The sequence below is a fragment of the Antennarius striatus genome, chromosome 7 (genome assembly GCF_040054535.1).
Source record: "Antennarius striatus isolate MH-2024 chromosome 7, ASM4005453v1, whole genome shotgun sequence".
NCBI lineage: Eukaryota > Metazoa > Chordata > Actinopteri > Lophiiformes > Antennariidae > Antennarius > Antennarius striatus.
The window spans coordinates 4,983,933-5,011,838 of NC_090782.1; the positions used below are offsets into that span (position 1 = coordinate 4,983,933).

At 42.4% G+C, this 27,906-nt stretch overlaps 1 protein-coding gene across 2 annotated transcripts; it reads left to right on the forward strand.

Annotated features, from left to right (window-relative positions):
* Nucleotides 1-27,666, forward strand: LOC137598881 (capping protein, Arp2/3 and myosin-I linker protein 3-like). Of its 2 annotated transcripts, none has more exons than XM_068319412.1 (40): nt 1-188; nt 3,506-3,600; nt 6,027-6,077; nt 6,178-6,237; nt 6,835-6,956; nt 7,085-7,179; nt 7,513-7,583; nt 7,707-7,780; nt 7,854-7,929; nt 8,009-8,097; nt 8,405-8,499; nt 9,055-9,141; nt 9,537-9,646; nt 9,775-9,852; nt 9,956-10,032; nt 10,961-11,065; nt 11,182-11,251; nt 13,350-13,431; nt 13,739-13,835; nt 14,077-14,131; nt 14,559-14,731; nt 14,832-14,900; nt 15,346-15,439; nt 16,902-17,000; nt 17,087-17,206; nt 17,285-17,398; nt 17,470-17,645; nt 17,794-17,881; nt 17,967-18,086; nt 20,116-20,182; nt 20,436-20,620; nt 21,415-21,494; nt 23,043-23,216; nt 23,303-23,501; nt 23,588-24,341; nt 24,436-24,542; nt 24,691-24,817; nt 26,614-26,685; nt 26,835-26,942; nt 27,116-27,666. In XM_068319412.1, the coding sequence occupies exons 1-40, from the start codon at nt 131-133 to the stop codon at nt 27,154-27,156; spliced, it is 4,614 nt and encodes a 1,537-aa protein (XP_068175513.1). In that variant the 5' UTR covers nt 1-130; the 3' UTR covers nt 27,157-27,666. The 2 variants fall into 2 exon arrangements, with proteins under 2 accessions (XP_068175513.1, XP_068175514.1); XM_068319413.1 differs by having other exon boundaries at nt 23,588-24,329.
* The last annotated feature ends 240 nt before the right edge of the window (nt 27,667-27,906 follow it).

The following is a 27,906-nucleotide window of genomic DNA, read 5'->3' on the forward strand; positions in this document are numbered from 1 at the left end:
GGATGCTCCGCTGGAATGCCTGGGGGAGAGAGCATCCTTTTTGTCCATTTCTCAGGAAAACAAGAGAGCGAGTGGTGAGGAAGAGGAGGAAGAGGAGGAGAAGGGGGGGGCGACAGGAGGGAGAATAGACATGGCTTCTAAAGAGATCTCTGCTTCTGGTTTCATCAATGTGAGCAAGGATATCACAGGTGGGTAAAAAAAAAAAACTGCCGCTTGGTAATTTTGCGTTATTTTGCGCGGCGTGTATTCCTCCTTTCCCGGGATGCTTTCCCTCCGCGCGTCCGCATCCGAGCAGACGCAGTGGACACCACGGTGGTCATCAGCTGCACCTCCACCTTTATCTCAATGTGTCTTCTTTCTTCTTCCTCCTCCTCATGCATTTAGTTGATGTAAAGGTTAATTATTGAGATGCATACTCTACCTTGCTTTATAAGCGCCCCGGAGGTGGGGGGTATCAGGTATTGAACACCCCAAGCCATAGGCCAGAGAGGAAAAAGGGGCGTTGTGGAAATGGTGTTTACTCGTGGGTCTGGTCTCTCTTTTTTTTTGTTCTCTCCACGTTTTTACCAATAAATATCCCCACAGGGTGTTTATACCCGTCTTTATACGTCAGACCTCACTCATCTTTGCAGTCCTGCAGCCTGGTATCCATCCTGAGAGCTACACTGATTGTGCGTGTGCATGTGCTTATGCGTGCGTAAGTGGAGATGGAGGGGCGATAAAGGCAGATGTTCACTGTGTCTTGCCAGTAAAAATGCCTGTGTAACACAAACCACAGGACGCACCGGTGTCCATCCCCCCCCTAACAGCTCACGCTGCCTTCCACTGAACAACGTGCGTGGACCACAGACACGCACCGAGTTCAGGATACCCCTGACTCCGCCACTGTGTTAATTACTACAAATGGCTCCATTAGGCGCGCTGATTAATCCAGTTTCTCCACCCGGTCACCTGCCGGGAGGCTGCGCCGCCTCCTCCTGCCCTGCCCGCTCTGACTGACAGGTGGAGCACCGAGACCACCGTGGCCCCTGTGGCCTGCAGGCTTGTACAAGGTCACCTGAATGATACTTCAGCCTGCATATCTTATCTGATGGACAAAAGCTGTTGTCCACTGTCGGATCAGTGTTTCAACCTCTGGTTCCTGCAGCCATCACAGAGGGCATATTCACTGGGGGGGGGGGGGGGTTGCCTTAAAGCAAACTGGCACAGGTTTGCCCCCAGAACAGCATCAGTCTATCTCATCAGACTCATAAACTCAGTCCAGACTTTCTTTTAAAATATCTGTGTGCAGATATGGCTGCTGTCTGCATTTATAGTGGAAGCAGTACGTACAAAATAATAATGTTATACTGTAACGGAGTAAGTTAAAGTTAAGTTGGAAATAAATTATCAAAATTGCCCTGTGTATTCATTTTAATGGCAAAATTATTTTGATTTATTTTTTTTATCAGTCTTTTATAGTAAGCAAATCAAACAGGGACAGTTTAAATGGCTGTTTGTTTTCACTAAATATCATAGAAATGTTATTTTTATTGAGTGTTGAAGTCTCAAAATGATTTAGTCCATTAAGCAAAAGTCTCTTGTACTTAGTAAAGTCCTGATCTGTGATGACCCACTGCAAATGAGATGCGTATCCAGAAACTGGCTCCTGACAGTGTTCCTCTGGGGTCTTTTCCCTCTTACAAAAGGTAAAGGTCTCCAGTTCTGTCATAGCCACGTGTTTATTTGAAGTCCTCTTCAAATCCCACCAGAGGTTTTCTGTGGGGTTCAAGTCAGACAAGGTGTGATGACCTCTCCAAGATGATCGAGGTCTTCCAAACCCAAGCCTTGGTGGACTTGTTTCTTTAGGGTTGTTGTCTTTTTTGTATCAACAGTGTTTTGCTTTTTGGAGTTTGGGCATGTAGCCTTTATGTAAATTTAGGCCAGAGGAGAAAAGCTTGGGGACTCCACTGTTAAAGTTAGTCAATGAAGGTTGGCACGGTGTCATCTGTTTTACATGATGGATGCTATTCAGGGTCTCTATTTATTAAGTTCGGTACTCCAGTGGTCAGTAAAAATTATATTGAATTGAATGTGGTGGAAAAAATGTATAAACATGAATGACCATATTCTCCAATAACCATGCAAAGGATCAGCAATAAAGATAAAGACTTGATTTATTGTTAAGCACATCATTCTTTAATCAAATATTGTTAACTGAGCCTGACTTGATTGATGATCAAATGTTCTGCCTTTGCTGACAGGCATTGTTACTGGAGCAAAAAATACTAAAACATTTTTTGAGAAGACGTAAAAATGAGCATGAAAGAGAATTCTAAAAATAGTGCAGAATTTGAATTATTACTTAACCTCACTCTACCACATTGAAGTCTGCACCACAGACAAATATACACCTGAAAATATGGGAGAATACGGCTCCATAAAGAGTAAGACTTGCTTTACCATCTGCTGTTACTGGATCAAGTCCCTTGCCAAAGCCTTCCTGGCTTCAGTATCGATTTAGTCATAAAGTTGTCAGTGGGGATGCTGTACAGATACTGTAATGGAACGGAGAGGAGGAATCTTGTCATTCCTGCCTGCATCTGTATGTTTCTGACATAGAAACCAGTGTTGAGGGTCCCCACTGTGAAGAAGTCACTAGCATGGCAGCAAAGTTATGTCCTGCATGGATGTCTGAGGTCCCTGCAGTGACCGTGATGCTGTTTGACGGGAACAGTTCTCAGTGAATCGCAAGACACCGATGCTCACATGTGTCATGTTGCTTTTGAGAGGAGGAAAATGACACTCAAGCACTGGGGACTGGAGCTCCACACAGAACTTAGTGAGGCATATAGAATGAGTCAGTCAGTGATTAATTGAAGGAACCTCGATATAAATGCTGTGGCATTTGAAGCACAACATAAAAACCCTTCAGTGCGTCAGTGTGACATGGACATAAGAGATTTGTAAGTAACTTAAAATCATCAGGAATCATTGCACAGATTAAAAGCTCTTTGGACTATTTTAGAATCAGCACATGTGTTCAAATGAAAAGACTGGTGTATCGCTCAGGTGTTAAATGAACACATAAAAAGAAGCCGGGCAATCCAAAGGGCAGGGTCATTTAATTTCATGTGGAATTGTTCAATTTTTGATTTTCATTACCACCTTTTTATAACGTAATAGAGATTTGACTGTTATGAGATGACAGGAAATGAGGTGACAGGAATGACAAGAGAATGACAAGAGAACAGATCCATGACCAGGCTGTCGTGATAAGTTACCTGTGACAGGTTTTCAGTCTTTTTTCTTTTTCTTTTTTACCACATTACACAGTTAATACTGAAACCAGTGTGTCTGGAACATAGTGCCAATGGGTCTAATCGATAGCAGCATGATTTTAAAAATGCTTGGCTATAAAGCATTTGTATGAAATGCTATGAAACCTGCAAAACTGATGGCTAGCGGAGAGTGTTTGTATGCATTATTCTAATATACACACATCTGTTGTGGTTTTCATCCACAGAGAGCATCAAGAAGATTGTTGATAAGTCATCCATCAAGTTTATTCATGGTATAAAGCTGGACACCAAAGCTGGTAAAACAGAAGACAGGATACTGGTGAGTTGCTGATCCAGCCAGTTCACTGTGGACTGTTTTTAATGAGCCTCTGTGCTACAGTAACTCTGGGATGCAGCTGTAAAGGAACACCTTAATCCTGCTATCTAAGCAGTCTGATGCATCATGTATGTACAGCACCTTTGATGTGAACATCCACTGCATTGTTAATGGATCTATGACAGCAGAGGTAGAGGCTCTGTGATTTAACAGTAAAAAGGCCTGATTATGAGGTCACTGCTAAGTAACTGCTGGGCCCATTGGCAGCTTGGCGGGTGAATATTGGATAGACGCTATCTATGGGAGTAGCAGTCTGTGAGCCCCGCTGCAGAGGCAGCAGGGGGCTGAGCAGCTTGCAGCCTTTGATTCAGGGGTGCTTTCATTAGAGAATATAGAGCAGAGATGTGAAATTTCTTTTTGAGTGAATGAAGCAGTCCCAAAACTGGGACGACCAGCTCATACACCGTGGACCCTGGATCGATGCTCTTATTTGCTTGATTGCTATATATGAATGAAAGCGCAGCCGTCATGTACTGGGAGAACACAGTCACAGTGCAAAGTGGGTTTTATTGATTGAGGGATTCTATTAGTGCAGCGACTCAACCGTACGTCTGTACACGCAAGATTTAACTGTATTCTGTATCCAAACGCGGCAGTGCCAATGTGTTTCCTCCACTGTTTAAAGACTATTGACTTTCATTGCCCTGCATGTCTTTCACTTTCATTGATGTCTCTATCTGTTGGATGCCTCTTTCCAATAATCCATTTCCAATCCATGTCCCACTGACCGCTGCCTCTTAAAAACTGAACAGGAAAGGAAGCCCTCTCTCTCCTGCTGAGTGTGCAGAGAAGACGCAAAGATAGACTGGAGTTCAATCAAAAGCCTTTTTTTTTTTGGAAAGTTTTGTTGCTGTATGTCAGGATTTCTTTTAGATTAGGTGTCATGATCGGTCATTGCAGGTCACGTGACCTGATCTTCCCCTCAGGCTAAGAGATTTACATTCCTGTCCCGTACCAGCTCATGCATAATGAATGATGTGTGTGGTCTGTGTGCAAGTCTGATATTAGATGCTGAAGCTCTCCTTGTTCCATCAGCTTGATCTACTAGACACCTGTTAACTGGTTCACTTCCACTTAACTCCCAGCCATCACCCTGAGTCATCCCTGACATGTGATACAGTCCTATCTAGTTGACCTCTTCCTTCAAATGTGGTCGTCCTCCTCACTCTTCTCAGCCACTCATGTCTCAAACCACTTTTTGAGTGTCAACAACTCAGACGCCTGACTCGCTGCGTGGGTTTAAGGGTCTGTCAGTGTCTGGTTCAGACAAACCTGAAGCTGCTCTCTCCAAAAAACACAACAGCATAGTGGAAGAACTGTAATTTAATTACTGCGTTTCATCGGGGAGAGGCACATGGAGGAGGCCGGCTGTCCTGAGGGAATGTTTTACGGGAGCCATCAGAGAGTAAATGATTGGGAGTGACGGAGCAGAAGAGGAGAAGAGAAAGAGCAGAGGGCAGTACTCGGGGCTGGTGGAGAGCAGTCTGATGTCAAAGAATCGTGGCTCTTTTGTTTCCTTGATGGTCAGAAACACTTTTAGTGTTTTTTGAAAAAAAAAAAAAAAGATTAAATAAATAAAGAGCGGTTGCTTCTCTTGAATAGCAATCAAGACAGAATTAGATGTATCCAATAGCTACGTGACACAAATGCTTACTCGCTGAGAGTAAGTGGGTGCAGGCTCAGAAATGCTCATTCAGTTGGAGAGGCACAAATAAGATTTCTGTTTGCTCTCTGATTGCCAGTCACGTCCAAATTCCTATCAACTTTGCATTGCACTCAAAATGATCCCATACAGTTTAGACTTCAGATGGCAATTTAGCAGAGGTAGTGTAGCAAAAATGCAAATTTGGCATCCGGACCTGGGATGACAAGCATTTCTGGCAGTGGAACAGATACCATGGTTGACTCACTAAAATAAAAACACAATTTATTACCAAATAGGGGCGGCTCTTCCCTTTAATTTCTCATATTAAAGACCGGAGGAGATGTTGGATGACAAGGAATTATTGACTGTTGAGCCCAAAGCCACACTGTCATAGTGTCTCAAATTAAATATAAGAGCCACTTTCATGTTTGCCCACAGCAGACATAATGGAATACTAATGTGATTACATTTATGGGAATGTGATTAAAACATTGCAATGTGTCATTATTTCTTTTGCCTGGCTCGCAACATGTTACTGTAACCTATTAATGTTAGACAACCTGTCTCTGACACACAGAGCTTTTAGCTGGATCAATACATGAATATTTCCATCTTAACATTACCATGGAAACTCCTGGGACTATATTCTCCTCATGGGGAGTGCAATTGTGCAGTGAACTTTTCTTTAATCTTCATTCATGTTGCTTTACCCTCCTTTTTTTAGGTCCTCACAACATGGCGTCTCTATTTTCTGGTGCCAAAGTTTCCCTCTAAGGTATTTTTTTCACCCCAGTTTCCAGTTACTTAAGTGTATGAATCCTTTTCTTTCATAGTGAATAACGAAACCTTTACCTTGCCAATTTCTCTGACAACAGGTAGAAACCACGTTTAACTTCCTGGAGATTCGAGCTCTTAATTCTCATCCTGAGAATCAGGTGAATTTTAGTATAACTTCTGAACTTCTGGACATTTGTTTAATGAAACAGTTGCGCAAAACCCATATTTTATTGAAATGGTATGAGTCAGTCAACATGCTGTTATAAATATTTTCCTTTCAAGTGACAAGAAAAACTGTGTAGGGACTGTATGAAATTTCGAGTCAGAAATTTTCTATAATTATTTGTATCATTCTTTTCACAAAAATAACCAGTCAACACTGTTTACTCAAGAGTCATTCATATAGTAATCAAATCTCCAAACATAGATGCTGGTATATAATTAAATCAATCAATAAATCAATCAATCAATCAGCTTTTATTTATAAAGCGCTTCATTACGTCAACAGACATTTCAAAGACAATGAATGGTGAATGTTGTAATGATGTAAAACAAGTCTTCATAGGACAAGTTTTGAAATTACTGGATGTTAATGAAGTAATGTAGTTCCTAATATTAAAATTTTTAGACATATGAAGTTTATATTGTGTTACCTTAGCTTCATTTAAAGGGATTTAATGTACAGTAATTAAAGTTTTTACTCCCCCTCTTTCCATCATTTTATACGACCCCTTAAAGTTCCGTTTTCTGTGCAGGTCATTATCGACACTGACAAGTCCAGCTACTCCCTGAGGTTTGAGTCACGTGAAAACCTCAATCATGTGGTCGGCCATATTAATTTCGCCCTATCTCGTATATTCAACAACTCCATATTTGCGTAAGTGTCACCTAAAGGAGTAGTAACCCCCATTTGTACAATGATAGATTAAAGAAGAACGACCTTATTCGCCCAGTTATCATGAGGTGAATGATTCCATACGGCTTCCGGTCCTTTTATCATTGCAGACCCTCCATCTGTCATTCAGACAGCGACCTTTCGGAGGGCAGCAGAAAGTATTCGCCCAGCTCAGAGACTTCAGTGGAAACCCAGAGGGCCTGTGGTAAGAGACACGATCACCGGACATAGAAACTCCCGCCATGCGAACACACGCAGTCCGACACACACAGGAACATGAAGAGTGGGGTGCATGCACACAATTTGGCAGACTCGAGAGGAAGTTGGCTCACATGCCTCAGAAATGGCATCCCAGATGTTCCTTCAAAGTGTTCTGTTGCACAAATAAAAGACTGATAATTTTGAAAGACGTTTCTGTGTGCGTTCGCCTCTAGTTTTTCTTTTGCTATTGCTGAAGGAAGCAGCTGTTCACATCAACTCAGTTTTTTTTTTTTTTTTTTTAATCGTCTTGTTTCTTCCTCCTGCCCCCCTCTCTCAGGAGGCTTCTCAGAGACGTACTCTGCTCTGTGCGACTATAATGGCATCAGCTGCAAAGAGGAAGTGCAATGGGTAAGGGCTTTGGGAGATTGTCGCTGTGAGTGCTTTTGAGTGTTACGTACTGTACAGCGCCGTGCACATATTTAGGGAGTCATGTTGTGCAGCTGAGAGACTCATAGATGATGTTGATTCTAGGATGTGGACACCATCTATCACTCCCAGGACAACCGAGAGTTTAACTTGCTGGACTTCAGTCATCTGGAGAGCAGGTGAGGGACAAACCACCGTCAAAACACTCCCAATGTATCGCTCCTCATTTACATATTTTTTGCACGATTCCAGGGATTTGGCGGTGATTGTGGCATCAATGGCGTACAACACCTGGTTCACTAAGCTGTACTGCAAAGACCTTCGTATAGTAAGTCAAAACCACTCTGGTGTATTTGTTTTTTTTTTTAAAAACTGGTGAAAGATATGACTTTTTGCTTCTTGTTAAGGGTTCAGAGGTCACCGAGCAGGTCCTACACACAGTCAGCAAGTCCTCCAGCCTGGAGGAAATTACTCTGGAGAATGCAGGGTTGAAATCGTGAGTTTAAATAACAACTCCATCTTAGTTTCACCTGTTAAACATTCTGGACTGTGTTTTGTCCAAGTGCCAACACTTTTTAACTTGTACAGAAAGCTGTAAAACAAAGCATTCATTGTTGTAGGGCTCACCTTTACTAGATGCTAAAAGTCAGGCTAGCTCAGGATTTACTACATGTTGTTGTTGTTTTTTGTCCACTACCCCTGGTGGGTTCCTCCTTTAATGCCATTGCTATGTGTTTGCACTGTGCCTTTTTAAATGCTGTCTGTTTTACAAACACGTCTCTTTCTTTGGATCCACCTCAAAGAGACTTTCCACAAAAGATGTCAGCTGCTCTCTCAGAAAACCCTGCTTCTGTCATCCACTCCTTGAACTTGGCACACAACTCTCTGGATAACCAAGGTGTAATTAAAGATCATCAAAAGGGTTTGATTTAACTCATTAGCTGCCAACCATTTTCAAAGAGTAGACTCTTTTTTTCATCATTAAAAGTTTTGCATTTTCCGTTCTTTGCTTAGGTTTCACTAAAAACACCAGTTCTCTGTAGCATTGTGAGCCACCTCCATTTGTCTGACTCCCAGAGTTTCGCCTTGGTCTCTCTTGTCTCTTCCTGTCTTCGTCTCACATAATATATGATGATCTCTCATCCAAAAGCAGTACGGCTGTCACCTACAGGGGATCAGCTTGTAGAAGTATGGTATTGATAGAGGCACTAGGCCAGACTGCCCCCCCCCCCAACTGTTTCCCTTTTTCTGACTGTAATCCTAATCCCCCTACTGGAAACAACAAATTGAGTCAATTTAGACTTTAATGGCAGCCAGTGAGTTAAATTTCTTATAAAATGTCAATTTTATTTTGACATTTTATACAGTTGTTTAATTCCATTATTTATAAGATACAGTAGATTGAACCAAGAAAGAATAACCAAATCAAAGCTCTCATGCGTTTTGCCGGCAGGTGTGTCCAACTTAATCCAGCAGGTGTGTCGCCTCAGCAAGGGACTCCGTCTCCTCAATCTCTCCAAGACGTCACTTACCTCAAAAGGTTTGGCCTGTCCTCTTCTCTCTCATTCTCTCTCTCTCTTCCCCCCCCCCATCTAATCCAGTTCAGTAACATCAATAAAGTGCAAACAGACTTTCTGTTGTGACAGTAAATCACAAGAACAGCTGGAAGTCGGTCAAATGGTGTGTTTTCATGAAGCTGCGGCTGATGGAGCAGCATGCCTCCTGTTACTGTCTCTGTTTACCTTGTACCCTGTGGAGAATTTAAATATTACATTGAAGCACTCAGATATATGCACTTCTTCCCATTTCGTCTACTGATACCTGCAGATGTCTATGAATAATGTAAGGGCACAAAATGTTTCAGTGTTCTCTTTCTGTCTTTTAATATTGTACACCCTCCCTTCTTCGTCCTTTTCATCCGTCTCTCTCCATCAGGAGTGGTGTCTCTCTCTCAGGCTCTGTGTTCCAGTGATGAGTACTCCAACTCCCTGCTGCACCTGGACCTGAGCAAGAATCCCGGTGTCCTCTCGGGGGAGGATTCATCGGTCAGAGGGAACGCAACCCATCTAGAAACAAAAGCACACGCTGCTCACACACGCTGTTTGTGCTACTTTTCAAACTTAACATGATGCCTCTTCCTTTTTCTTTCTTTCTCTTTTCTTTCTATTTCCAGAACTTATATCTTTTCTTGTCTCAGCCCAACTGCTTGGTACACTTGGATCTGTCAGGCACAGATTGCACCGTGGACTCAGTGAGTGTCACGACGCGGCCCATCAAATGTTTGTGTACCTTGTTTAAAATACTCGGATCACGCTCAGCCCACTTTGACTCTCTCCACCTTATGTTTCATGCAGCTATTTGGGGCTCTTTTGAGGGGGTGTTGTGCCGATCTTTCCTTTCTGAATCTCTCCAAAAATTCCTTCTCTCACAGGTTGGTCCTGTTCTTAAATTGCGCACTGATTTTCTGACTTTTTTTTTTTTTTTCTTAAAAAATGAGTTATAAATCTTTAAATGATACATATGCATCGCCCTCATTACAAAATTCCATATTCAGGTAAAAAAAAAAAATTTCAGATTTGCTCCTGAAAACAAGAGCCCTCCTGCTTCAGTGTGTATATATCATTCTCTGTGTGCTATATGTGCAGCTGAGGTCTTCAGAATATACTTGCGTATTTTGAAAATTTAACCAGAAATAGTTTCTTAACTATTTGTGATATCATGCCTGCAGGTTCACTTCTTACAATCAGAAACGATTTACACATGAATGTAAAAACAGCCTTTTCATATCAGACCGCATGTTTAACATTTAACACAATGCATTCAAGCATTCGACTGTAGGAACAAGAGGGAAAGCACATTCCTGGCTAGAGGGAGACTATTCCCCTAGTTACCCCATTTAAGTCAGATATGAGTATGTATCTCTCTTACTTCACCTTAAAGGATTCATTCTCCTTCTCTAATCATCCACTGTCCCTCCCATTGTCTCTCCTCTCTTTTTCCTCATTATCTCCATCTCTTACTTAATGGGAAATCAGAAAATGAGCTTTCTGGAATGACTGGAACATTGTGTTTCCTCTCCGTGGTATGTCTACTGCCGTTTAAAGCTAGAACTCACTTCGTTGCCTCCATAGATAAGACTCATGAATATTTAAGCAGAACTATCCATCATGTGAGCCGGTCGGCTCCCTGTTCTTACACCAATGGAATATTCACAGTATTTCTCATTCTGTGTCAGTGCTTCATGCTCAATACTGCGGTCATGTTTACCCAATATGTCAATAATACTCCTGTTCTGTGTGGCTCGTCTCAGCCAATGAGAGGAGCCTCTGTCATTCCTTGTTTTTTTTTTTATCCAACAGAAAGGTGAAAGACACACTGCCGATGTTTCGTCAGTTCTTCAGCTCAGCCTTCAGCCTCACTTACGTCAGCCTGGCCTCCATGAAGCTGCCCCCTGATGTTCTGAGGTGTGCCCCACGTCAGCCCGTATTCTTTTTTATCCACACTCGGCAGAATCAAAGCTTATTGATATCCTCCACTGCTTCTCCCTGTCTTTTATCACTGCTACTTCCTGTCTCCACAGGGCACTGCTAACTGGGTTAACCTCCAATCCACACATCAATGACCTTCATCTGGATATCAGTGGCTGTGAGGTAAGTGTTCTCTGCATCATCCACTGTGGATTTTGCGCTTATTTAAAGGAACAGGTCTGTTCATGCAGTATAACGTCGTTGGAAACCATGAAGTTATCCTGTTGACTCGACTGTAAGCTTGTGAAATGTTCACACGTAATATCAGAGCTTGTGGTCAATTTATATCCGTGACAAAACAAAGACAAGTTTGTTAATGTTCCTGGCAAGATTACAGTAATAGAGAAGTAGAATATCATCACGGAATTTTGATTGCGATGAAATCAGCTTGAAATTGCACGGTGGTGCAGTGGGTGGCGCTCTGGCCTCACAGCAAGAAGGTTGTGGGTTTGACCTCTTTCTGTGTGGAGTTCTCCCTGCGTCTGGGTTGATACTTTCTGGAAAACCTGTCTCTGCACAACATGGAAGCTCCTCCAAGGCATCAAGGTGGCTAAGACGACTAAGGCAAATGAGTAAAACTAGAAAAACGAATCAGTGCACCAGCTGGATTGACTGCAAGAAAGCACATTACCACGGGTACTGGAATGTCTGGGACTGTATAAGATCTACAGAATATTAACAACCTTGAAGAGTTGCCCAGTTGCCCAAGTTAGCATCAAATGCAACAAATGTATAAACCTAGGAGATCCTGGGGTTTTACACTAAACGGAAATACAGACGCCAAGGACTCATGAGCATGAAGGCCACAGTCCAGGGAGAACCATCAAAAATCCAAGAGTACATGATGAAGATAGCCCCACAGGGTGAACTGCTGAGGGAATGCCTCGGGCAGCAGAAACCTGGTGAGGGTGTGGAGGACGAGGAGCAAACAACATGGAGGGGCAAACCCCTGCTGGACTGATATCCAACGCTGTTTCAATCAATCCACTGGACTTTAAGAAAGTCTCTTGAAGAGGTTTTACCTCTTATCCAAGAGGCTTCTTCAGTTCGTCTTCAAGAAACTTTATTAAAGTCCAGTGGATAAACATGACTTGGATAATTGAGAATCTACATTGCAAGATGCTAGCTGGATCTGTGAACATGGAGAGGCACAAACAAGTGGCTGGAATAGTGTACTAGAACGTCTGTACCAATTATGGACTACAAATACCCAAATCTCAATGGGAAATAGCACCAAAGGGCTTTGAGAACAACACAGTGCTGTATCAAGTATCAAGGGTTGAAAGAACAGCTGGAACACATGTGGAAGGTCAAAGGTTCCCGTGGTAGTAAGTGCTGTTTCAAAGCCGTTTTAATTGTTATACAGTGGGATGAGCCCAGTGTGAAAATATTTAATAAAGGCTGTTTTTGCTGATGCATCTGGTTAAATGGGAGCTATTATTATATTTAATTTTTGAAAGCAAAGCACAAACCACTGGGGATCACATTTAATGAGCTGATGATGGGTTTCGTACGGGAAAATATAAAAGTAAAAAAACAAACAAACTGATGAGTAGTTCTCAAATAAACACATTAAAAAATTGGGTCGGATAAAGTAAATTTTTTAAGATACAAGTTTGAAGTTATGTCATTAATCCCCTGAGAGGAAATTCGCTTTGCACTCAATATAATAAACACACATACACTGGACACACACACACACACACACACACACACACACACACACACACACACACACACACACACACACACACACACACACACACACACACACACACACACACACACACACAAAGAGCCTGTAGACATGGCATTAATGGATGGTAGTGTTTAGATGGTGGAGGGATGGGCAGACACATAGCAGCACCCCAGGAACAGCTTTTAGGGTTCAGTGCTTTGTAGTTTATTACTTAGACTGATAAGCAGGTTGTACAGCCTCCTAAAAAAAGAAAAAAAACACATGCAAAGCTAATATGGAAGCAGAAAATATTTTTCTTAGCACCAAGCAGACTGACTTCAGATCACTAGTGAAACAAAAGCCACTGTTCAACAAACGTCCACACTGCAGAACATTAGCTTTTCCCTGGAAAAGTAGAACAATTCCCAGGACACTGAAGCTAAAATGACGTGGATTCATGTACATCTGTTGGTTGCTGTGTGTGTGTGTGTGTGTGTGTGTGTGTGTGTGCGTGCGTGCGTGCGTGCGTGTGTGTGTCTTCAGCTGAGGTCTGCAGGAGCGGCTGTGATCCAGGAACTCTTCCCCAGAGTCTCCTCCATCGGCACGCTGGACATCTCAGACAACGGTACACAAACACACGTCAACACACACACACCAACACACGTCAACACACACCAACACACATCAGCACATCCACTCATCAACACACATCAACTCATCTCAACACACATCAGCACATCCCTCGGTGACTTTCTGTCTCTAACAGCAGATTTTGGATTGAGCTGTTAATGAATCAACCAATGTTGAGCTGTGTGTGTGTGTGTATGTGTGTGTGTGTGTGTGTGTGTGTGTGTGTGTGTGTGTGTGTGTGTGTGTGTGTGTGTGTGTGTGTGTGTGTGTGTGTGTGTGTGTGTGTGTGTGTGTGTGTGTAGGTCTGGATGCAGACCTGCTCACAGTATTGCCAGCCCTCACCAGACACCCGTCCCTCAAACACCTTCATCTGGGCAAGAACTTTAACATCAAAAACAGGTGCTGCCGGTTGTTCCGTGTCACGCTTTGCTGCAGTTACGTGTGTGTGTGTGTGTGTGTCTGTGGTTGTGTGTGAAACAGATGTGTGTGGGCACCACATATGCCAGATGGAATGTGCGTGTTTTTGATCCTGACTTCTGTTTGGGTAAGCAGTGGCCGCTCCTCAGGCTGAAGGCTCACTGGCAGCAGGTAATGACTCGTGCCAACTCATCCGGCCTCGTCTATGTGTTTGTGTCTGCAGGGTTCTGGATGAAGTCCTGCAGAAGCTGGTTCAGCTCATTCAGGAGGAGGAATGTGTGAGTGAGAAAAGTCTGCAAATATGAATCCATAACTACATAACTACAACATTCTTCTGATTGAAAATGATTTGAGTGATGTCTTATATCTAAACAAGAAGCAAGTTTTTAAGTTGACTTTGTGGATTCTTGGACACATTATTTTTATTTTCTTTCTTTCTTTCTTTCTTGATTTTAAAATCTTGAAATTAAAAATCAAAAAAATCTTTCTTTCCATCTTTCTTTAATAACACTAGTGCTTTATATATGAATAAAAAAAAGAATGCTTTTATAACACTCATTTACGAATACTTTCATTCAGCTTCCCTGCACTCTCTTTCTTGTTGCATCATCACCTCTTTTCTTTCATGAGTAATTTATGGTGACACATTAACTCTAACGCAGCGCAGACACCCCTTCAGCCTTCCTTTCCCCTTTTCTTCTTCAGGCTTTACAGTCTCTGTCGTTGACCGAGTCTCGCCTACGCTCTCGGTGCACCGTGCTGGTAAACGCGCTGGGCAGCAACACCTGCCTGAGAAAAGTGGACCTGAGCGGAAACAACATGGAAGACATCGGAGCCAAGATGCTTAGCAAAGCCCTGCAGATCAACACAACACTTAGGTGAAGGCAAAACTGTTATGCACATAGTTTTTCGTTGCAGCATAACTCCTGCTGTGTATGGAGGATTGTATTCAGCCAAACTCATGACTTTGCCCTGCAGGAGTGTGTCATGGGATCGCAACAACACCTCCGCAGCAGGATTTCTAGATGTAGCCCGGGCACTTGAACAGTAAGAGCATTAAAACATCAGATATTCACAATACACATTTTGCATATGCAAACTAATATGTAGTGAAGGAGACCATATATATCTGTTGTAAGGCAAGTGTTTATTTTAAGAAGCCATCGTGGATTTATCTCCCATTTTAGAGCATAAGAATATTGAAATTTGCAACATGAGCCGAGCAAATTGTTGCTTTCCACATTGCTATCTTAAATGGTCCAGACCCATCTGCAGGCTACGGATGATATGGTTAAAAAAGATCAGAGTGTTACTCACTCTCTGCATGTTGTAGCAGGGATATTTTGGGATGAGCTGTGTCCAGTGGGGATATTAACCTTAACTAACCTTTGAACCTGTAACCCACTTTATTTTCCTACGCCGGTCATTGTCTCCTTCAGTAACCCCACCCTTCCTCTGGTCTTGTTTCCTTTTCTGATTTCTCTTCTCTCAGTAATTTCACCTTGCAGTACATGCCTCTACCTCTAAGTGACATCAGCCAGGCGTACCGCAGCGCCCCTGAGAGGACAGAGCAGGCACTGACCAAGGTTGGCATTAAAGCCATTGATGTGTCAGAAATAAAACCTGATGGAGATTCTTTTGGATCGATCTTTTGGGCAACAGATCATGTGGTCTATGCATGTTCAAAAGCAGCTTTCAGCTCCATTTTTGATATTTGAAATTAGTACTTTAGAAAACAGAACTTGAAAGTGAATTTTTTGCAATCATCCAAAGGAGTACTCATAGCTGCTATAACCATTATTTTTACACAAATATATGCTGGAGAAAGTATGATAAAAAAATAAAAAAATTGTCCTGATTTATGTCTCCATCTCCTGATGGAACCATCTTTCTGATTAGCTGCTAAATGCTCCTCCAGTCCCAGCAGATAGTCAATTGCTTCGTCCATCTACATCTACTGTTTACTGAACGCAGAAGCATATGGTGATTTAAAAAAAAAAAAAAATTACCCTATAAGCACAGTGAGAACATTATGCAAAGATAAACAATGAGCTGGCACATAATATAAAGCTTCATAAAGTAGAGCGTGATGCATATCCAGGATGACAATTCTCTGCAGGCTTATATCTACATGCATCCTCCATCACATCGCTGCACTGCTTGCATCTCATCATTTGATACTCTTCAAAAAAAGATTCAGAGGGAAACAAACATTAAAGAACAGCATATCAGCCTGAGGAAATAAACACATTAAGATTCAGGTCAAGATTCTGTAATTTTATTTTGCTGTAAATTAATTAAAACAAAGAAGGCCAATCATCCACACATTAACAGTTCAAGGTTCTGCAGGCATTCGTGAGATAAATAGTTTTTGAGGCTTTAGAGGTTGTCATGTATCAATCACACTATGTCATTTTGACCAGATTAGAAAATTCTCCTGTACTTTGTTCTTTGTCTGGTTTTTTTTTTTTAGTCAGTGCCAGGATTAAAAGAAAAAAACGTGTGCTGATTTTCTCTTTCACACATTCAGGGTTTCTGCCGTTGTTTTTCTCACTCATACGCATTCGGTCTCCAAGCGAAAACACAGAAGTAATCACCTGAAGTTGTGTTCCCACTGACACAGTGTAATTATATTCTATAAGTTATGCACCGTTACTCTCTGATTTGTTGTACGGGAATGTCTGAAAGTGGAGAGATGAAATTTCCTCTCTTGCCTGATGAAAAATTCAAATTTCAGATCAGTTATGATTTTACATCTCTTGTAGTTTAAGCAGGGCTTTATTCTCCTTCAAGACAGACAGGAGGTGCATGAAATATTTTTTCATTTCTAAGGGAAGGTATAATTTTGTGCTTTTTGGTTGTATAATATCATAATATCTTCTCTGCTTTCTTTTATTTTGCTTCATGACGCTCCATCTCCTCTGCAACAATTTGCCTGTTGCATCATCATCATCATCATCATCACCTCCTCTACTCTGTTTTTTCCTCCTTCATGTTTTTAATAGCTGGAACATATTGATGCCTCTCGTCTTCGTCTTTGCTGCACAGATCCAGCGTGCTCTGGTGAGGAACAACCAGACCCAGCGCTTCTCTCAGAAGCAGGCCCTGCGGCTACATCAAGGTTTGGTCACCAGCACTGCTGAACAGGTAGAACTCATCAGTGCTCACTGTTTACGAGCGCCGCATTTTTTCTGTTAAAGCTGGTGACACTCCATCATCTGTCTGTCTCCAAGGTGATGGAGCGGTTGTGTGTGCGTGTCCAGCAGCAGGTGTGTGTGTTGCGAGGCGTCGGAGACGTGGAGGAGATCCAAGCTGCTAAACAAGTGCTGAAAGAGGCCAGGAACTCTCGTGCTGTGAGTTGAAATGAACTGCAGAGGAATATTTACATCGCTGTCACTCAGGAAGTTTTTATGCGAGTGTGTCCTTTCAAGCTGTACCCGTCGCTGTGTGAGCTGGCTCATGTGCTGTCGGTGGACGGGCCGGTGCGACAGAGGCTGGATTCTCTGGCTGGTGAACTTGCCAAAGCTGCAGACAAGGAGCTCCAGGTGGGATCCTCACTTCATCACTTGTTTATCAATGCTGACCCATTTTGCTTAATCTCTGGCATCTGTCGCAGGTTATCGTCGATTCAATGGTGGCTCTCTGTCGTGAGCTCTGCCCTTTATCTTCGTCTGCGGCGGAGAGGCTGAGTCCTCCGCTCTCGTCCGTCTCGGAGCGCGTTTCCATCCCTCGCTCTGCCATCCGGACGGCTCTGATGGAGAGAGCGGCGCAGGACATTCACAGAGCCTTGGAGTAAGGGAGGGATGTGGAGAGGGAAAAGGGAGAGCGGCATTGGAGCGGTGTCTGATGAGCGGGTTATTGATTTCATCTCACTATTTGCCAAACCTCTTCCCATCTGCCCCCACCCCCACCCCCACCACCCCCACCCAATCCTCTGCAGGGAAGTCAAACTGTCAGTGGTTTCCTATCTCACCAACTCCATCGTGGATCAAATACTGCAGGAGCTCTACGCCACACATAAGACGCTGGTAAATGTAAAACGCTAACTGTAGGGGACATTATTGGTCTGTGGAAAGATAAAAGTGACGGAGCTTGTCTGTCTGTCTGTCTCAGACTCTGCAGGTGTCCCATGTCAAACACTGGGAGGGGACGGGTGAGGAGGGGATGGGCTGGAGGTACAACAGACACAGAGACTCTCTGGACATCACAGACGAGGAGCTCAGCACCAGCATAGTGAGTGTGTCCGGAGCTGCTGGCAGTCTGTCCTGCTGCTGGTTTTTAAGCACATCCGTTATTCACTATCATTATTCCTCTGGACGACTTGTCTTGTCGTGAGTATTAAAAACTGTTTTGGGTGGACAGTCCCTGAAAATCTCTTTGTATAATTTAATTTCAGAGTCAACACGTCACGTCAGCTCTCCCATCTATTATCCTACTCTTCCTCCGCTATCTCCAAAACCAGATCCTGTGTGATAGACTGCTTTTGGAGGTTTTTGTATAATAATTAACTCAAATGGTGACTTTTTTGATTTTTATTTTCTGTGTCTCAAACAAATGTGGTGACTGAAGAAGAAGAAGAAGAAGAAGAAACTTGTTATCCTCGTGAGGAAATCGTTTTTCCACTCCGACATATTTCCACACATATACAGTATATAGCTACAGGCCCTGAAACATGCACACACAAGGGCCCTGTAGGCATCCAGATAAATAACGAGAGGTAGAACATCTATGGGTTATGCCCAACTTGTAGAGGATGGGGTCTTGCTCAAAGGCACCTTGGCAGTGCTCAGGAGGTCAACTGAACGTGACGACTCTCTCCTTTCACCCTATTAATCACAGCAGACCAAAGAAAACTGTTTCATTCTGGGCAAACTTTGACTAATAGATGGCTTTTCCTCTCAGGTCTGACATTTAAAACATCACAGACTTTCTTGATCGGAAGGTCAGAATTTGAATATACATAACTCCTCCACTGGAGACGTTTTGGTAATTCTTTGATGGATGATGTGTCTCCAGTTCAACTGTGTCTTGGCCTTTAGAAGCCTTTTACTGATGACTTGATTAAAGCACAAGATTTAAAGTCTAAATTTCTAAAGGTCTATAATTTGTACTCCATACCTCCTACTGGCACAAATCAAATCACTGTGATACGTGATACCCTGGACCAAAAGTATCTGACAGATTTCCTGACATTGATTTAGTTACTCCTGTACTCTGTGGCCTGGAAGGTACCAGATTGAATACAAGTACTGAGATCTTCTCTCTATCATTTTTCATACATTTAAAAAAAAAATCTGATATGTTTTTGATGAATGGGTAGAAGGAATTTCTAATTCCTACCCTATTTTGTTTGAAGGCCTTTTCTGCTTTTCTGATAAAGTCTTCGTACAACCTCATCTTCTTCAATTACCGACAAAATATTGTCTGTTTCTTTCATCAAATTGTGAAATAGGAACCCTAAAACAAAATCACATGGTTGCTATGAAACAAGCTGAGTGAACAATAAATTGCTTTTATTTGTTAAAACCAACAGAGCAGTGTATTTACAGGACGCCAGTCCAGACCGCAGCAGGAAACTGTTTCTCAGACATAATCTCATGAATCTGGGTCAGTTGAGTCATCATCCGTTCATACTCCTCCTTCACAGATCACTCTGCCCTGTAGCGGTACAGTACATGGCCTTTTCTGCCTCAATGTTCGCAGTTACACGTGAAACAAACAACATGTTGCTTGGTGATCATGTTCTTCAGACAGACCTTTCTCATCAGGAGAATTGCTCTTCAAATTCGACCTGTTGTTTGTATCGGTTGTATTGGGAGATCAACTAGAACCAAGGCTGCGACACCCCTGAATTCAAAATTTTACCCTGACCTACTTGCATAGGTCAAAGATCAGAGCTAGTGTTCTGATCAAAGCACTAGCTTTGATTTATGGTCTTACTCACACTGGCCTTCTCCCTCGTCTTTCTGTCTTATCCGGTTCCTGAGTGTACAGAAGTTGGAATTTGACCCTAGTACACGTCTGTTTACGTGTGGCTCCGTGGTGCACTGGCATCACGCCAGTCAGCTGGGATAGGCTCCAGCACCCCGTGACCCACGACAACGGTAGAAGCGGGCATTTGACGATGAGTGAATGAATAGTCATGGCTAAAAACTTCCCCCTGTTAACTATGGGTAAAACTTTGTGCCACAAATCCTGCCAGTCATTTATCTTGTTATCTCTTAGGGATCAGGACAGAAAGTCTTTTCTTCTTGTCTTCCAGGACACAATAGCCATTAAGAAGCACAGCTCAAGAACAAGACGGATCCGACCTGTCTCCACCAGGCTGAGTCAGTACATCCTCTCGTCCTCCTCTTATCCTCCTCTCTGTTTCCCTTTTTTCTGTCCCTGTAGCTCCATTAGGACTCCATTGAATTATTTTATCTTTTCCAGTTAACTGAGCTGAGAAGCATCTGCAGTATTACAGTATATTTCAGGATATATCAGTACAGTTGAAAGTTGACAGACTCCCGAGAAACCCCACGTCTTCATCCTCAGCTCCACATTATCTGTAATTCTTCCGTTGCTCTTCACTTATATCAGGTCTGTGTGATGACTCCAGCTCCTCCCCACCCCCCTCTGTACCATCGTACTCTTCACCACTATCCCGGTCAGCATCCTGGGAGGGGCTGTCGGAGCTGCCCACACAGGGTCTACCACTCCATCATGTGACGCGAGTTCGGCCGAGGCCGCCACGGAGGCACAAAGGAGGGCATGTCCCTGCCGAGGTAATGAGTGGGGGTCAACACTCACGCTGTCTCTACTTAACGAAATTTTCTACTTACGAAATTTCTCAGGAGGAAAATATTACCTCTGCTTACGAAAGAAATTTCGGCTTACGTAATGTAAAAGCGCAGTATCGCCTGATACTCGAATAAAAACACTCTATCGGCTTTGGTTGATCTCGCCAAAGAATATGGCCAAAAATCTACAATCGCCACGTTGTTAAAACAAAAGGAAGTTTAAGGAGTTTAAGGCATTGCGTGGGTGGTGGGAGAAGTTCAGGAGGAGGATGGAATTCACTCTGTTGTTCGGCATCGTGAGATAGGAGCGCATGAACCAAAGAGGGCAAAACACAATGAGGACAGCTGTTAAAAGGTACATGACCGTCATTATTATTCTTTATTCTTTGTTTTTTACGTTATGCACAACTGTCATTTATTGTGTAATAATCTAATCGTAACATGTATTTGTTACATGTTTTGATGCATTTTTATGCTTTATAAAACATTTATATCGGAATTTTTGTGGGTTTGGAACAAATTAGGGCATTTGCATTGAAAACGCGTCTCTACTTACGTAATTTCTTCCAGAACCAATTAATTTCGTAAGTAGAGGTACGACTGTATGTTGTCCTCCTGAAGCTGCTGTAACCCATTGGTTTTATTCCATCCAACACATTCACAAATGAAAACCAGTGAAACTCAACTGACTACTTTTTCATTTCTTTTGTGTCTGTGTGTGTGTGTGTGTGTGTGTGTGTGTGTGGTGTGTGTGTGTGTGTGTGTGTGTGTGTGTGTAGCCATGCAGTGAAAATGGAGGGATAAGCCCTCTTGATGATGGACTCCCAGATTTCTACACTAAACGAGTTCTGCCTGACAGGTAGGACTTTCTGTACGGCTTCCCACAGAATATCACCTCCATTTCAACTAAAACTCATATTTATTTTCAAAGCAACCTGCAAGTTTTGAAGTTCAAATCCCATCCCATGAACATTTATAATTATCCTTTTTTTTTTTTCTTAAAAGAAATTTGATTAATCCTCAGATTTGCTTGAGGTAGGTATTTCACCAGTGCATCACCTCTAAATCGCTGTAGCATGGTAAAACATTTACCAGCAGAAACTGATTTAGAAAATTGTTTGATGAATGTAAAAGAGAGTTCGCTGCTGAAAAAACTACCTTTACAAGAAGAGGAAAATGTTTATCTTTTAGGTTTCATTTTCCAAAAATTCACAATATAAATATGAAAATACAATAGTTTCTTCACTGAGGGGATTGTTCATCCATTTCACTAATATGTGTGTATTGCATGAACTTGCCTAAAACTGTCTCAGAATGTAAAGACACACACAGTGGAAGACACAGTATTACTGCAGTAATTACACTTTTACAATGAAACCAGTTAAGGGTGACAAAAACTTCATTTGAAATATAAGAAAGGTACGTTTGGCTGATGGGCTTGAGATACTTAATAATTTTCATGAACATTAATATAACTTTGCATTATAAAATAACCAAAAAGATTATATAAATTCCTATAGTGAAGGACAAAGTATGAAAAAATTGCATTCCTAACAGACTAAATCAGTGATTATTTCGCCTCGGAATCCTCACGTCCTTCCTGAGGTAAATACTTTTACTGCTTACCTTATTGCTCATCATATACCACAAGGTGTGTGTGTGTGTGTGTGTGTGTGTGTGTGTGTGTGTGTGTGTGTGTGTGTGTGTGTGTGTGTGTGTGTGTGTGTGTGTGTGTGTGTGTGTGTGTGTGTGTGTGTGTGTGTTTCTCTGACCAGCGTGCCATCTGTCTTTGAAGTAATTTCGCACGGAGTTTGGGTTTTTTGGAACATCCTGCCTGCTGGTTTTATATTCAGAACTGATTGAGTCCGCTTCCCACGATATCACGTGAAACATTGATTGTGATTAATGGAGCTGGAGCTGGCTGTTTGTAGCATGAAAAGACAGGATTGATTAGTTAGGTAGTACATGCTATTCAGTAAAGGACTTTGTATGTTTTTTGGTCAGATGTCGTATGTCATTCAGATTAGTAAATCAGCATTTTTTGAAAATGAGTGCATTGTCTTATGATATTCATTAAAAAAATTTTTTTTTAAAACATACTAACCCCCCAGTGTCACCCTTAAACATTCAGATGGTCAGAGTTTGGTCAGGCTGTAATTTGGCACAGCAATCACAACTTTTCAAATTAATCTTCCTCCATTACAGATCATCGGGTAAAGTCATTGCTTTCCATGGGATTACACTGTCAATATAAAAAAGTTCCATTTAGGTAAATCATTGTTTCGCAAAATGTGTTTCCTAGCAACCCTCCGATGTAGCAGAAGCAGTTAAAAATGTCTCTGACTATTCATTGTACTCTTAAAATAGCAGACAGATGCTGACATTCAACCTCTCTCACCTCTTCCAGTCAACTCTCCTCCCTGCACAAAGCTCACTCACTCAGGAGGAAGAAGAGGAGAAACATGTTGGCCATCTTCGGTTTCCGTAAGAATCGAAACCAAACTTCCTCCAATCAAGGACTGGAGCCTGAGGCAGAGATCTATGGGGACGGGTGTCACACTGTTGGTACAGCACCCACAGGGTGTGTATTTGCACACACAGACACACACAAACAGACACACCACTAACGGATATAGCCCTGAATAGACGGTCTCCTCCGACTCGCAGGACAGCCACAGAGAATGTGTACACACTCCTTCAGCCTCCGAGATACACAGCCAGAGCTGGATCCCCCAATGAAGGGGCTGATGGGAAAATGAACAATCACCAGGGGAAAAATACTCTTGTTTTGAGTCCACCACCAGTGCAGGGCATCCCTCACCCAGGCATGGGAGGAAGCAAGCACCCCTTTTATTCTCCCAGAGAGGTATCGTCAGTGTGATCCACTAGCTTTAAGTTTACAGGAGGTACACGGTGTGATCTTTTGTTCTACGTTCTCTTGTGTTTTGACAGAAACCTGACATAGATGCAGTGTTTGAGCAGCCAGCAGAGACAGACAAGTACTGGGTGGATGATAAGCAGAGGACGACAGAGGTGCTGCATGCAGACAAGCTGTGGACGGAACCGAGGCAGGGTGATCAACATGGAGAGAAACACACAGAGAGACAGAGGTTTGATAACAAGCTACAGGAGAGAAGTCTTGGGGAGCCTAGAACGACAGACAGACAAACAGACAGGTACTGGACTGAGAGTAGACACCCGGAAAAACACCAGGACAGACAGTGGACAGTTGACAGACACACACAGCGGCAGATTGACAGAAAGATAGAAAGACAGTGGATGGGTGGCAGGCAGCTGGACAGGTCGTGGTCAGAAAGCAGGCCAACGGACGTACAGGTGGACAATCACTGGACTGACAGCAGACATCTAAGCAGGAAGCCAGACAAACAAGCCCAGGTCCTTAATTTGGCGCAAAGACCACTGCCGCCGTACCCGTCGGACAGGACGCCCTCTCCGAAACACGACACAAGTCTGCTGAAAAGCACAGAGGCAGCGGCTCCAGACTGGCATCTGCAGGACACGCAGGGCGACAGAGAAACGGGACCTGACGACCGTGGGGGGGGGTTTGCTGAAGGATGGAGAAGCAGCGGAGGAGGTCGAGTCCCTCTATGTGCATCAAAGCCAGAACCCCCTCCACAAAGCAGCAAACCAAACCTCTCCAAGCTGAGGCACAGGCATCGACTGGAGAGCTCAGGTACTTTACCAGGTACTTCACTCTTTATATGCTGCATGTTAAGAGACTTTACCTGAGTGTGTGTGCAGACCATAATAAACGGGAAGAATTGCTTGTTTTTAATCAGGTACAGAAGAGGAGGGAGAAACGGAGAACGATCTTGTAAAGATGGAAAAGAAAGAGAGAGAAAAGAGAAGAGACACAGAGAGTCATCCTCCTCCCATTCCAGAAAAGGTACGACTGTGAAACAATCTACAGTATTCACAAGTCTATCAGTGGTGACTGTACATGTACAGCACATGGGACAGTAGTAACTGTCTTTGTCTCTTTGGCTTGTTCATGTTTTCTGTTTTCTTGTACAAATTTTTTTTTTTAAAAACAGCCAAAGACGTCTACGTTTGTGAGTTTTCCAAAAGAACCGCTGAATGAGAGGACCTTGCCTCCTCCTCCTGTGCCGCCTCCTGTCTGCAAAGCCATTCTTGGATTACCAGACAGGGCTGCAAGTCAAGGTAACTCATCTACTATAATTCATTTAACTAGCACCAGTTTCACCTCCAAAGTAGCAGATTTTTCTTACTTTTCTGACTTTTTTTCTCTTTTGTAATTACGATACATTACTAGAAATAAAGACTGTATGCTGTCCATCATTGTATTCACTGCATTACCATTTGTGGCATGTCACTGTCAGACTTATACAACAGGATATTTGTTTAGATTTCACTATGATTACAGCATAAGTATTGCTGTGTAACTAGAATGGCATACCTCCCCCAGGGTCAAGCAATCATTTGTGTAGCTGTCATCCCATGTGGGGTAAAATTTTTTATTTTTTTTGCATAATATTGAAAACTAGAAAACTAAATATTAGAAAAAAAATTAAAAAGGGGAAAAAGATTCTTGGATCATTTTCTTTAAATGTGATTTTATGCTGATTCTCTCCTGGCCTGGTTCTCCATCCTTTTGCTGAGTTTCATGGAAATCAGTGGTTTTTGTAAAATCAATCTGACAACCACCCAGTAAATGTTGCTGGTTGGAAATAGTTCAACCTTAGCAGAGAATCCCTCAGCAGTAGTAACAATGTGACGCTGTATGTATGTAGTTTAATTAGCTCGGTTGCTTCCATTTTCCTTTTACTAGAATCATCACATGTCAGTCTTACTTTAGTTTCGCAAACAAATTTGGATTTTGAATCTTATTCATCTTATATTGGAAGTGGTTTAATTTTGGGGTTACAGTATTTTTTTCTTGTGATGTCTCTGCCAAATACAAGTGGTCGTAAGTATACAGGAAGGGTCACGGATTTAAAGATAAATATAGAAAGATAAATGTGGTGGATTAGCTCAGCTTATGCTCAGGGTATAGTAAATGGGGGAAAAGGAAGTTGTGCTATTAGAATTGTCCGCTTGACAAGCAAAGAGGACCTTCTGGAGTCTTGATATCAAAGTTGTGAGGCAGACGGCTTTCGAAAAGTCTCCTGAGGAAAATTTCTGAAGTCACAGAAGAGGAGCTGAACCAAGAATAATTTGAAGACTCAAATGAATTGGCCTGCAGGGAAGTTTCAACACCTCCTGCAGAGTCCTGTGAAGGGAAGTGTGGCAGCATGGGATACCATGGCCCTTATTACAACCATCCAATCACCATATGACAATAACAAGAGTATTCTTGGCAGAAATGTTCTGTGGGTGGGAAATTCACGGACAGTAACTTAAGGCACTCAAAGAGCAGAAAATGTCCAACTTCGGGAGCTCAGAATTGTAATTCTGCTCTTTGCTGGTCCTGTGGTTCTGTGGGCTTCATGTGTCAGTGAAGAAGGTTCCAGGTTCGATTCCCTTCTGCGCTGAGTTTGTATGTTCTCCCTGTGTCTGGGAAGGTTTTCTTCACTTTCCCACCTCCAAAACATGCGGTGTAGGCGAAGTGATCCCTCTAAATTGTCCATAGCTGTGAGCGTGAGCGGTTGTTTGTCTTTCATGTGGCACTGCGATGAGCTGGCGTCTCATCTGGGGTGTACCCCGCCCCTTGCCCGTATCCAGCTTGGATAGGCTCCAGCAGACCCGTGACCCACAAGACAGATAAACTGAATGAATAAAGTAATGAGAAGATAGACCACGAAAAGGAAATGTTATATATTGCAGCACTAAAAGACTTCATCCCGTTGTGGTGAATAGAGAGTTGAGTCGTGAGGCAAATCCCTCGATTTTCAAGTTGATCTTTCCAGTGGTCTGAGTAGAGTAACATCGTAAGTGGCCAAAATAATCGTGTACATAAAGGATTGTCATTAATTCATTCTTCTTTGATAAATATGCAGGTGAAGAAGGCCTGAGGCTCCACGCACCGGTGAAACCACAGAGAAACAGAAAGGCCATGTCTTGTGACGCAGGTACAACTTGTCCTTCCCGCGTCGCAGACTCTTCAAACAGTTTAAGCAACATATTCCTATTTATGTTGTTACGTTTGTTGATCTGTTTGTTAAGTGTCTGTATATAACTGTGAATCTGTGTTTGTTTTTTTTGTCCTCACTGAACTCAGGCACTGACAGGGAAAGCCCTAATAACGTTGAGAAGCCCCCAAATCGCAAACCCCCCGTGAAAAAACCTAGACTACCCCAAAACAGAAATAAGTCACTGGACTTGTCTGGTACATGTCTCTGTTTTTATTTACGTGTTTATGTGTGTAATCCAACACCGCAACATGTTACCATTATAGAACATGTCCATTAAAGTTTATATACTTTAATAATTAGATATTTTATCGTATGTTTTCAAATGTTGTGATCTTTCTTTATGCTTTTGTCATCTTCTTCTTTACAGACAGCTTCAACTCAGCCCCTGGTCAAAGCGAGCTGTTGTGATGCCTGAGACATTCACCTGGCGCTGTCAGGCCAATGAGTTGTCATGACAACTGCGATGGATTTCATCAACAACAGAATAAGGAAAATTATACAAGGAGGGGAGAGCCAGAGAAAAATGTTTTACGGTGCATCATGAGCGACATCATGAAGCATCAGTCACTCGCTTCGGTTGATCCGCTCACTTTCCTTCATGTCCCTCTCCTCCCTCTTCATCCTGTTTCTGTCTTTACTTTTCTCTCATACAAAACCTGCTCAAATCTTTTTGTGGCTGCAGTATTTTAACAGTATTTGCTACTTACGAAAACCCAAATGATCATTGTTTTTTTTGTGTGTGTGTGTTGGTGGATGGTGGGCTGATTGTTCAAGCATTGTGGCTTTTGATAGTAAGAAAAAAGTCTTTATTAGAATGTGATTTCTTAAATCTGCAATGCATTTTTGACTGCTGAAGTTGATTGCCTTGGTTGACACTTGAAAATACGTTGCTTCTTATCAGATGAAACTTGTTGTTTATATCTAGTTTTGCTTTCAGGTACTGAAAGGTAATATATTTTATAATAAATATTATGTATGAGCACTCTCACTGTATGAATAAAATCCTAATATAAAACAACTGTCTCTTTTTGAAACATAATTGTCTCAACAAGAATATGTGTCTTTTCTGTGCAACACTCACGATTAAATTGCATTAAAGGCATTGCTTCTACCAGCTGATGTATTTTAACTTAAAACGTCATGTTAAAAATGGATTAT